Raw genomic sequence first — 11595 nt, forward strand, 5'->3', positions numbered from 1 at the left:
ATGCGTTACTCGTGCTTGCCTGAACAGTAGATTTCATATCCTTTTAGTGCTGCCAACAGCAACATAGATAGACCATATTGCTAACTGGAGAGCAAGCTCCTTAGCGTAGGCTTTATGGGCGTAGAGAAAATAGTCATATCGCTCTTGAAATTGCCCTTAGGTTGCCGACGGTGGCTTAGGCATCGGACCTCCTGCTAATGAGGAATCAGCTCCTTCAACAACTACAAACACCACTAGTTCATCTAAGCATTCTCATGCAACTGGACACAATCTGACTGCTCACAACTCACAGGGCTATTGTGATATCTCTGTACCTGTCTATGCTACTGTCAAAGGTAAGCTTGCATATTTCAAGCATATTGCATTCTGACCACTCAGACTGAAACTTTTTCGTTGAAAGGTTGTTAATATACTCAGGTTGACGAGGAATTAGGCCAGTGTTCCATAATTCAGAATATACGAAACCCGGAATGACTTTCCGTCCAGCAGTTGTCTTTAAATATTCGGGGTCAAAACTCCGAGTTTTTTGCAATTTTTTGATTCTGAACATCAAAGATTGCTCCACTTTTTTCATTGATGATGTCCAATCATGATTCATCTACATGTATATACATATACAGGCCGATTTATTCGTTGCTGAACATGATAACATCTGCATAAGTGGCTCTCTGTCATCCAAATCTTGCGTTTAGGAACGAATAAATAATCCTGTATGTATATTTTATCTCTATTACTAAGTACGTATAATCACCAATTAAACAGGTAGAGCCAGTCAGATACGATCTATGCCATTTGGGGATAGTTCAGATGACAGTTCAGAGGGAGAGGAACATCCCAATCAAACGGAAACCAATACTAGAATAACCAATAGTTCTTCGGATAACACAGATTCATCTCTAGGAAGTGGCAGTAGCCCTTCTAAGAGCGTGAAAACTACAAGTAGCTTGAGCCCAGCTAAACGAAGTTCCAGTGGCTCTCCTAGCAAAAGCGTTAAGCGCGGTAAGTTTAACTTGTATTTACAATGAACGTATCCTACACTCCGGTGTTGAAAAGAATAAATGATGTAGAGGCTCAACTTGGCAGGATTTCGAACTTGCCGAATATTTTAGACACGTCGAAATTTCCAGATACCTCCCTGGAATCAGGGCTTTCTGAAGATTATGCCATACCTCCTGATGCTCTGAGTTCAACATCTCTAGAATCTAGTATGCCGAGTTTACTAATCAGGGCATCTGGAGAAAGTCCAAAACGACTCGAATCATTGGAAAAAACTGGGCACCTTGCAAAACTAGGAGGGAAACTGAAGACATGGAGAAAACGATGGTTTGTTCTTAAGAATGGGGTGCTCACTTATTGGAAGAGCCAAAATGACGCGAATCGAAAACCACAAGGGCAAATAATTCTTGACGAGGTCTGCAGGTGCGTATGTACACATAATGTTCCAACGCTACATATGCTATGTATACTAGAATGACATGTTACGGCTCAGTAATCTATGATCTGAAACGAAAACTTGTTACCACCACCCGACTTTTCTGTTTCGAGTCAAAGAATTGCACACATACGTTTACAGTGACCCACCAAAGTTCTTCTAAGATCTATTCTGGTCTCTAAGCCTTTCGCATCTAAGCATATCCTAGTTCAAAGCAAAGAATCCCTGTATCAGAAAACGACCACGAAACTGCAAACTATAGTTAGACTTAGTCAAAGAAGGTCTCTGCATATAATATGAGTTTACAAAAACTATTTTGGGCTTCTGTACGTATACCAATGTGAAATCATGTGAAATCATACATTGTAGGATAAACCGAGCAGAAGGAGCAGCTACATTCGAAATTGCTACAGACAAAAAAACGTATTACCTGACCGCTGATTGCATAGCAACAATGGAAGATTGGATAAGGGTTTTACAAAATGTTCAAAGACGTAATGCGACAAAGTTATTGCTGAGTAAAGAGGATAACAAACCAACAATCCAAGGCTGGTTGACAAAAGTAAAAAATGGTCACGCGAAAAAGTGTTGGTGCGTTCTTATTGGAAAAATGTTCCTGTATTTCAAATGTCCCAGTGATACGGTAAGAGTTACATTACGGTGACTAAGCTATAAGTAAAAACCACGTTGTGGATATTCAACTACCTTTTCAAATTATTACTACACATTAAACTGCTTATTCACTTATTTTAAGAATCCTATTGGACAAATAAATATGAGGGATGCTCGTGTGGAAGAAGTGGAACATGTGTCCGACAGCGACAGTGAGGAAAGAGATACAGAATGCCCGCATGAGAGAACAATTGGCATTTTTCCTACTCATCAGGGTCCGACTTATCTTTTAATATCTCATAAACACGAGAAGGACAATTGGCTCTATCATTTAACTGTTGTATCGGGAGGCGGACCTAGTGCTGGCACACAGTACGAGCAATTGGTTCAAAGATTAATGGAAACTGACGGCGATCCCACCTGTGTACTATGGCGCCATCCACTCTTACTTCATACGAAGGAAAATATCGCAAGCCCCTTGACAAGTCTTACATCAGAATCTTTGCAGATGGAAGCTATCAAATTGTTTAAGGTCTGCATTTTACCAAGCAATTTGTTAGTTCTCTGCTGTGTATACTCCTGTCACAACTGATACTGTGCTTCTCGCAAGAGGCTTTCAACTATTTTAATTTTTTGGTCGGGTCGTGTTTATTATATTGTACTTGTATTATTTCAGGCTTGCCAACTTTTTATGTCAGTGGCTGTGGAACAAGCTGGAATCGATTATCACGTTGTTTTAGCACAAAATGCGTTACAGCAGTGTTTGGATCAACCAGAGCTACAGTCAGAATTCGTTAGTGCTTTGGTAAAGCAGACCAGCCGTCACACTCAACAGCGCTTGGGCGTTCAGGTAAAGAAGGCTGGCAGCCGTGTGTCACTGGGTACTGCGCGCGTTGTAAGTTCTGCTTTTTGTTTAACAACACCTGAGTCCCGTGTACCATTTTATACGATGGAATTGACGATAGTGAATCGCTGTCATTCTTCTCATAGAGATTATATGTATATCGTGGGAACAGTATTTATTATAGAGGGCAGTGCATGTTGGATATGTACTGAAAACCTGTGTTTGGTCATTCCAATCCAAGTAGTTGAAATGATCGAGATTCTTACCGCACGTACTTTGCTATAAAAAATACAGATGCATGCAGCAAATCAAGCTATCTGAGAATATTTACCGAACTCACCTTAAACAGACGAAATGAATTCTATATTACTACAGTCGATTTTTAATATTACTTGTTCGTCAATTTAGAATAATACATTTTCACACTGTTCGCGAGAACTATTCCCTCAATGCAGTGTTGATCATTTTACATTTAACTCCTATTGAAATTGCAAACGAGGAGTACACATGCATCAAAACACAACATTTAGTTATAGCTGCTGCAGTAAAATATTATATACCTATAATCCTCGGTTTTAAAATGGTACATTGGAACTATTTGGTCAAGTATATTTTATGTTTGAAATCACTAGTTTAAACCGTGACAAGGTAGTAGTTAAAAAAAATCCACTCCATACCAAAAACAAAAGTTAATCTTCGCAGACTCGCTGTAACTTACCACTTAATGTCTTGCATCATAGAACGTTGTTTCAACACTTATTATATTTGACCAAATGAGAATGAAATTCTTTTTTTTCTAACATTCATTCATTCTTCACTTTTATTTGCCGCTTTACATGTGCTAATTTTAGGTTTCAAACAATAATGGCATGCCTGTGGTTTCTAGTTACGTCTGTTAATTTATTTTGTTTCACCACCTTCATTTACTGAATCGAATTATACATCAAACGACATTGCCCAATCTCGTTACCCTCTGTGTGAGCTGAACATATTTCGACAGCGGATCATTTTCATTGAAATTGGCGTATTATTTAAAGTATCTTATCCACTATTATTATTCTAGATAATATTTAAAGGAATTTCAAGATTTTGTCTGAATACGTTTTGCATCGCACACACTTGCAGAATGGTATGTTGGTGTACATAAAATTCACATACACAGAAAGACATCTTTGAATTTAGTTTTTATGGTTAATTGATTTTTTACAGCTATAATCTCCTTTATTTGAATGCCACTTAGAGAATAGTATTTAGGTAAAGGGTAGTACAAATATTACTTACGAATTAAAGAAAAGTTAATCTCTGTAGAATGAATTGAATATCCTCAGCTAAATTTCAAAGTTATGGTGCTGCCATTGAAGACTGGGAGTTTGCAGCAGTGTTGAAATGTAGTTTATACGTTATTATGGAGCTTAGAATTCAATAAACAACACTACTTTGAACATTTCGATATCAATAATTATTCAAAGTCGATCAATAAATACGCTTCTTCTGTACGCTCATCATTTAATTCACAATGTCAATACTTAAACCATTTTATGTAATTAACATTGAAGTCTACAGTAATCACAATGCATAAATACACATCTCATGTGTGTTTGCTTATAGGCCATTTGCCCATTGCTTATACTAACATATCTGATGAATAGATGAAATCATTCTAGAAAATACTTGCATTCAGTTTTCATGATCCCAAAAAATGTTTAACAGTAGACTTGCATTAGTTTCAACCACACATTACTGTCTTTTTAATTTGAGAATGGTATATAATAAAAATTAAGAATTCGAGACGACTTTTACTGAATTAATATATTCAGAGGTGTATTTGTGACAGCATCATTAGACGCATTGGCACGCTACATCCTAGAATTTACTCTTATGAACAGATGAAATTAGCATCGCCATGTTACTTTGTAATTTCCCTTTATTGTAAATACAAATGTTCAGTGACCTAGAACTATGAAGGGATTGGTAAAAGCTTGTTTGGAAAAAAAAACAAATCTTTAAAAACAAACATTCCTGCGACAGCAAAGATATTTAATGACTGGTAATAATAACCATAGATTATCGGTGTATGAAATTAGACATCTGTATATCAAATAGAGTATATGTCTTTCAGAGATGTTGTTGAAAGAATTAGTAATTTGATAAGTTAGGTGAGGTCCAGTGAAAGACCATAGTAGTATGCCAGCATACCATTGCAGCAACTCCTCCTCTGCGCCACACAATCGCTGTTCACCTGCGATACGCAAAGTCCCACAGCCAGTGGTGGCAGTGAAAACGCAGACGCCCAATCGACGGCCTCAACTTCTCACAGTCCTCCGCTCACACAGGCCCATTCGACACCAACAATATTGGATTGTAAGACAAATCCTGCCCAGTACGTGCTTGTCCAAGGATGGCAACTCTTAGCACTTGCTGTATCACTTTTCCTACCACGCAACAACCGGCTCCTCTGGTATTTGAAGCTACACCTCAACAGAAATGCAGATTCCAAGTGAGTCTATGAGTATAATCCCGTAAAAACTTAATTCATCAGCAGATCAGATTTGGTGTACCATGGCTGTCTAGCTTGTGTCTATACGCATATCCATGTATGTGTGATATTGTAGGAAATGAATTATTCTGATAAACAATACACTTTTCTCCTAGAACTGAATGTGGCAAATATGCAGCATACTGTGAAAGAGCATTGGAAAGAACGTTGCAAAATGGGGGTAGGGAGGTTAAACCGTCTAGGATGGAAGTGTTGTCAATTTTATTAAAAAACCCATATCATCACTCCTTGCCGCATGCAATTCCGGTTCATTTTTTGAATGGGACTTATCAAGTTGTTAGTTTTGACGGCAGTACAACCATCGAAGAGTTTTTAAATACATTAAATCAAGAAATTGGCTGCCGAGACGTTCATCAATCTGGATTCACTCTTTTCAGTGATGATCCAATTGAAAAAGATTTAGAGCACTTCATCGATCTGCAAGCTAAGGTAGGCATCTACCCATTCAAACCGACTTTGAATTGTATGGTAGAATATGTGCAGTTCAGACAATGGCCTTTTATCAAATATTTAAACTGACATCTCTATCAGAATTACCAATTATAGATATGCTTTTTTCAGCTCTGCGATATTATATCCAAATGGGAAACAGCATTGAGGGAAAAAGGTTCTGGAAAATTTGAAAATACAAGAGTGATACAATTAACTTATAAATCCAGATGCTACTGGAAACATGCTGTAAAAATGGAAACTGATAGAGAAAGACTGTTACTTTGCTATCAAATCAATCAACAAGTTGTACAGGGCAAGTTTCCTGTCAATCGAGAACTCGCCTTTGAACTTGCCTCTCTCATGGCGCAGGTGAGCACTCCACGTTCGTAGTGTAATTACATTGAGCCTGTGATTGAGCCTGATGAAAAATGCTACCAATGTGAATATAAAACGTACCTCTGGATTTTGCTATAAATATGAATGTTTAAAACTGCATTTCAGATCGATTTCGGGGAGTACAGTAACGAGAAGACACGCGGTAGCAGCGGACCTGGAAACAATGCTCACTATCACGTTTTGCAGGCTCTCGACAAATTTTACCCAATCCGGTATCGGGCTAATATCACTTCTGATCAGCTAAGGTTTGTATATTACGTAAGCTGCGCGATTTTTGCTCCCCTCACAGTTGCAGTTACGTAGTACTGCTGGCTATTGAACTTACCAGAGCTCCATATGAAAATACCTAACAAAAATGAACAATGCATAGCTTATGAGGATGATTCTTATTCAACAATATTTGGAGATTTTCCTTAGATCTTTATGTAAGGAATGTTGAAAGAATAAATACTATAGAACGAATATATATAAAGGCTATAGAACGTTAATGAAGAAACAATGGGATAGTGTGACATATTGTTATTTCCTTCAAGTTATATTCAAATTATTTACATTACAGTCACATGCTAATAACTTTCTGTAAAAGGTATGTGACAGTCACAATGGTTCTCTTATAGGAAATCAGAATTTATGATAAATATGAGGTAATGATTATTGAAAATAAAAATGAGGTTGAATTACTTGTTAAAACTCTCTGAATTCAAAGAAAAGCATTTCACAAATTTAACACAACCTGAAAAATGATCCTGTAAAATTTCGTACACAAGGATCGTTACTTCTGTAATTTCTTCTATTTCTATACCTACATAAATCTACCCAAGTTCGAAAATGTATGCAATACTTGAAAGTGCATTGGCATTCATTATCACAGGGAACTACAAGAAAAGCTGCAAGAAAAGTGGATTTCCCTGAGAGGTCGCAGCATCCTGGATTGTGTCAGAATATATTTAACTTGTACCAGAAAATGGCCCTTCTTTGGCGCCACTCTATATCAAGCTAAGGTAAATAGCCCCAGCAAGTCTTGTTGCTAAATATGATACTCTCATAGAAGTGAAGTTCCTAAAAAGATCATTTTTGCAATTAGTTGAAACAAGTTGAGCCAGCAACCGTTTGGATCGCAGTTTCCGAGGACAGTGTTACGTTACTAGAGCTACAAACTATGGCAGTATTGTGCCGATACAACTATGCAAATATTATTACATTTGGTGGCTGCTTGGACGACTTCATGCTAGTTGCATGCCCAGATGAAGGAGCTGCCGAACAGAAGCTTCTATTTGCCCTTAATAAACCCAAGGTAAAAGCAGAATTCTCAATACTAATCGTTTCCAAAACTGTTTTTGCGCCAAACATGAATTGCAGCTGGCAAGACACACGCCCATAGTGCCAAATGTCACTGGGCTCGCTCAGACATTTTAATGATGAATTCACAATTGTGAACACAGATTTAGAACATTCATAATAAAATTTACTGCATCTATTAGACAATTAACCACTTCTGAAATCATTCTGTTGTACTATCAAGACGGATTGGATCTTGCAATTTAATAACTTTTTAGATCCTCGAAATAACGTTGTTAATTGCCGACTACATGAATGCCCTTGGTCACGCGTTACCTGGAACACCTCAGATGAATACCCTGACACGTAATGGTTCACATCGGTCTATAAAGTCTACCTTAAGACCTGCAACTGGTATGTAAAATTCAACAGGATTGTTTTTACGGAATTAAGCAAATTGTGAAACCTGTGGTGACCATCGTCAATTTTAATTGACTGTATCATCTTAGGTTTGGCACATTAACAGAAACTCAATGTCAAAGTATTAATCCCTTCATGAACTTTTTTTGTAAGGCGGGATTTTTATTTTTCTTTAAACAAGTTTTAAAAATAACAATCCTTTGCTATGCATATTTCATGTAACAAAGTTTAGCAGGCAAGAAAGAATAAACATTATTGGACGGCATCAGCAGAGCCTAGTTTACTATTATTGGTCGGTTGAATACCAGGTTTTATAAAGAACGTAACCACAATACCACAATGTTGGTAACACGTTCTCTTCGTAGTGTTGACAATTCGCCAACATTGTGGTTTATCCTTATAGCGTGCATTTTTCGCAGCCTAGAATCATCCTCACAGCCAATCTTATGCATACGTATTAAGTTTCTACAAAGTACTTGCCGAAATAAATGTTGATATACCTTTTTTACCTATCTTCTTGAAACCCTTTTTACCAAAGAATACAATTCGACTGTCAAGGACCCACTTGCCACTTGAAGCAAGGATTAAATTTCATTTTGGTTGTAAAACTGTTAAATAATCAAATTTTACGTTCTTTCATGAGAAATTGTCAAATGTGTATGAAATGTTGAGGGATCAAAAGAAATATTTGTTTATTGGCTTGAGACAGATTTTCAGTGGAAATAAAAATCGCACTTTCTTATTTGTATATCATTCCAAGGACAGCAGACGAGTTTCATATGTTTCCATCATATCCAAATTTATACCAAAGCTGCATTTGTATTTATGCATTGAAGTAATGAAAAGAATGGTGGTGAATCATTTAGCAGCAGAAGGAAGGAGACAACGTCCATGTGGCATCATTACTAGAAGTGTTTGCACAAAAGTCAAATAAGTCAATCACAGATACGGATCACAAAAAAATTTCCGAAAAACCGAGAAATAAAACGTAATGAAAAAATGTTTAGCTTTTTCAAAACGCATTTAGTGAAAAATGTGAATGCTCATGATTGCCCTGTGATATAGAACAACTGAAATTAGATGACTGTGAAATAGTTAAGAACAGCTTTTATGAAATTCCTTGACAGAATTCCCTGCATTTAATGTACTCTACAAAACAAATTCTCCTGAACGAATGCAAAATCCGCCAAGTTTTGAAATTCAGACACAAGAGAAACAACATAAATGTTATTAAGATTTTATTTGTAAAATCTTCATATCCCCACAACAAAATCTTTGCAATTCTTAATGTCATGGCTTTGAGTTTCTATAATTAGCCCAAATGTGAGAGAAAAAAATTTTTAATATACGTAATGGCCAGGTTCCGCGGGTAGCTTGATTTCACTAACAATGAAATAACGCAAACGTAAAGCTTAATTATGTGTAGAAGTATAAGGTGTGTAAAAATTCCTTACATCTAATGTAAAGAGAAATTGAATGCGAAATAATGTAAACCTGCTGATCGGCTTTTCACTGCACATTGAACTTTATTCGATTTATTCAAATAAACGCAACTGCGGTGACACTAAAAAGTGATTTCAAAGGTATCAAATATGTTAGAGTTATAATAAATATGCTGACGTATTGATGACGTCTAAGACAATGCATGTGAAGGATATAAAAATATTATAATTGATGTAACAGGTTCAAGCTGTCTTCCAACACAACCGGACATACTGAAGTCAACTCCAGACCACCAAAGACCCTAAAAAGACTGTATGCTATACTCTATTTTCAAGTAAAAAAGTTACCGTAACATGTCGCTGAGTATAATAGAAAAGTGTCGAGTTCTATTATGGCGCTATACCTCAATTAGAAGTAATTGGTCTCATATATGTTTACCAATCAATTGTTGCATGAGAAGCATGCAAGACTCGGTAAACAAAATTTTTCCCCATCCAATACAGCAGCTGTATCTACAATGTGTATTATATGTATACGTGCGACTACCATTTTGATTTATCAACAATTAAAAATTTGTGTTGGATATAGAAATAGCTTTTTTAATACAAATTCAACATCATGTGCCATTTTTCACAGTACTTTTCTGTCAGTGATCGACACATGTGAATGAAATTGGCATTGAGGTCATATCGCATTTCTTTACAATAACAATGAATATAATTTACATTTTACCACAGTGCGCAATATAAATATAACGATGAATTTGTCGAACACTGCCTAATATTTAAATTTGATGAAATAGTTCTGTATGAATGTCAGTAATTTGCTGGAATTTGGAAATTTTGCTACACATTTATATACCAAATTTTAATGTAAGGGAAACTATGATGTATGTATATTGTGTAATTTTAAAGATCATAGTGATCATGTCATTTGTACATAGAGGCGATAGTATAATAGATATTGAATAAGTGTGAAAGTCCATGTGAAACCAACAGATACTTTTCCTAACTTTCTTTGATCATATTGTAAGTTGATGCTCATCGAATCATAGTAGTAAAAATTCACTTACAATCTTTCCTGATATTTCCTCGTTGCTGTTTAGTTATATTGTACGGTGCAGAAAATTTGGTTAAAATCTTGTTTATCCATCCATATGTCTTCTGTTATCCGTAGAAAATTCAACATATTGTACTATGGCTGGTAGCTATTCACAATTTCAATTTCGAGTCTGTTTTTATAGCAGAAGTAATTTTTTTGCTGCATTATTTATGAAATAGTCACTTGGGAAACCCATCTTTTTACAACGGTGTTGTATACTGTCTAAATGACATAACATGTTTGTTAATAGTGAGTTGCAATTTTCCAATGAGATTATAGAAACATTGTCGAGTTGGACCAAGAAACCGGTTTTTTTTTCCATTTAATGTGGATTTGAGTGGTTATTTAGTGAAATTAGGTTTCAAGTTGAAAAGCATCTGCAGGAAATAAGGCAAGAACAATGTTCTAATTTCGTATCGACCTCTCGATGTAAGTACTGTAACAATTGGATGAAAGAAAAAAGTGAAGCAATCCAACTTTCATCTGCATATAGGCAATACAGGGCGCCGACATCATGTGTAGAACCCATACTACATACCATCAACATTAGCAACTGAAGAAAAGTTGGCATCAACAATTGAAACTCTTGAGCTACACAGAATGAAGTAAATGAAATTACCTTGAATGAAATAATAAAGTGTGAATAATTATCAAATCTAATGCAGTAATGTTTAATAATTACAATTGATTTAGAATAAAGCTGAGAATATTTAGAAGTTTGAACTAGGGTTCGTTCAAAGTGACCATTGCAGAGTTGTTGGATGAAAGCAAGTTCTTTATTGATTTTATGAAGGCGAATTTATTGGGTCAGACAACCATCTCTATTGAGAACTTCACATCTCTGCCAGAATCTCCATGGACGTGTTTAAAATCGTGATCACTTCACTGAAACTATTTTATGGAAATTTAAATCTGAATAAAACAACGGAAAATTGTGGGCTTGTAAAGGTTGAAGATCAGTTAAAGCAATGTCGAGAAACTTGAGTTTTCAAACCTTAAGTTTTACATATAAGATTCAATTCCACCATGTTTCATAAATTTTGGTACAGTGAGCGTCCGATAGATTGTTGATATTCAAAG

The 11595-nt window shown here is 36.0% G+C and overlaps 1 protein-coding gene across 10 annotated transcripts in view; it reads left to right on the forward strand.

The window, feature by feature from the left end:
- LOC124413709 (uncharacterized protein CG43867) overlaps positions 1 to 11227 on the forward strand; it is a 42575-nt gene extending 31348 nt beyond the window's left edge. For 6 of the 10 annotated variants that reach the window (XM_046894477.1, XM_046894471.1, XM_046894476.1 and 3 more), the window contains 14 exons: positions 161 to 335; positions 763 to 999; positions 1128 to 1419; positions 1802 to 2075; positions 2187 to 2576; positions 2721 to 2939; positions 5093 to 5385; positions 5541 to 5874; positions 6007 to 6246; positions 6379 to 6518; positions 7145 to 7274; positions 7358 to 7567; positions 7830 to 7965; positions 9655 to 11227. In XM_046894477.1, coding sequence (XP_046750433.1) covers positions 161 to 335; positions 763 to 999; positions 1128 to 1419; positions 1802 to 2075; positions 2187 to 2576; positions 2721 to 2939; positions 5093 to 5385; positions 5541 to 5874; positions 6007 to 6246; positions 6379 to 6518; positions 7145 to 7274; positions 7358 to 7567; positions 7830 to 7965; positions 9655 to 9719 — 3135 coding nt within the window. In that variant the 3' untranslated portion in view covers positions 9720 to 11227. The remainder of the gene's footprint in view (positions 1 to 160; positions 336 to 762; positions 1000 to 1127; positions 1420 to 1801; positions 2076 to 2186; positions 2577 to 2720; positions 2940 to 5092; positions 5386 to 5540; positions 5875 to 6006; positions 6247 to 6378; positions 6519 to 7144; positions 7275 to 7357; positions 7568 to 7829; positions 7966 to 9654) is intronic. The other 4 variants (XM_046894475.1, XM_046894481.1, XM_046894474.1 and 1 more) reach the window with 3 other exon arrangements.
- Positions 11228 to 11595: the final 368 nt, after the last annotated feature.

The sequence above is a fragment of the Diprion similis genome, chromosome 12, assembly GCF_021155765.1.
Source record: "Diprion similis isolate iyDipSimi1 chromosome 12, iyDipSimi1.1, whole genome shotgun sequence".
NCBI classification, from domain to species: Eukaryota; Metazoa; Arthropoda; class Insecta; order Hymenoptera; family Diprionidae; genus Diprion; species Diprion similis.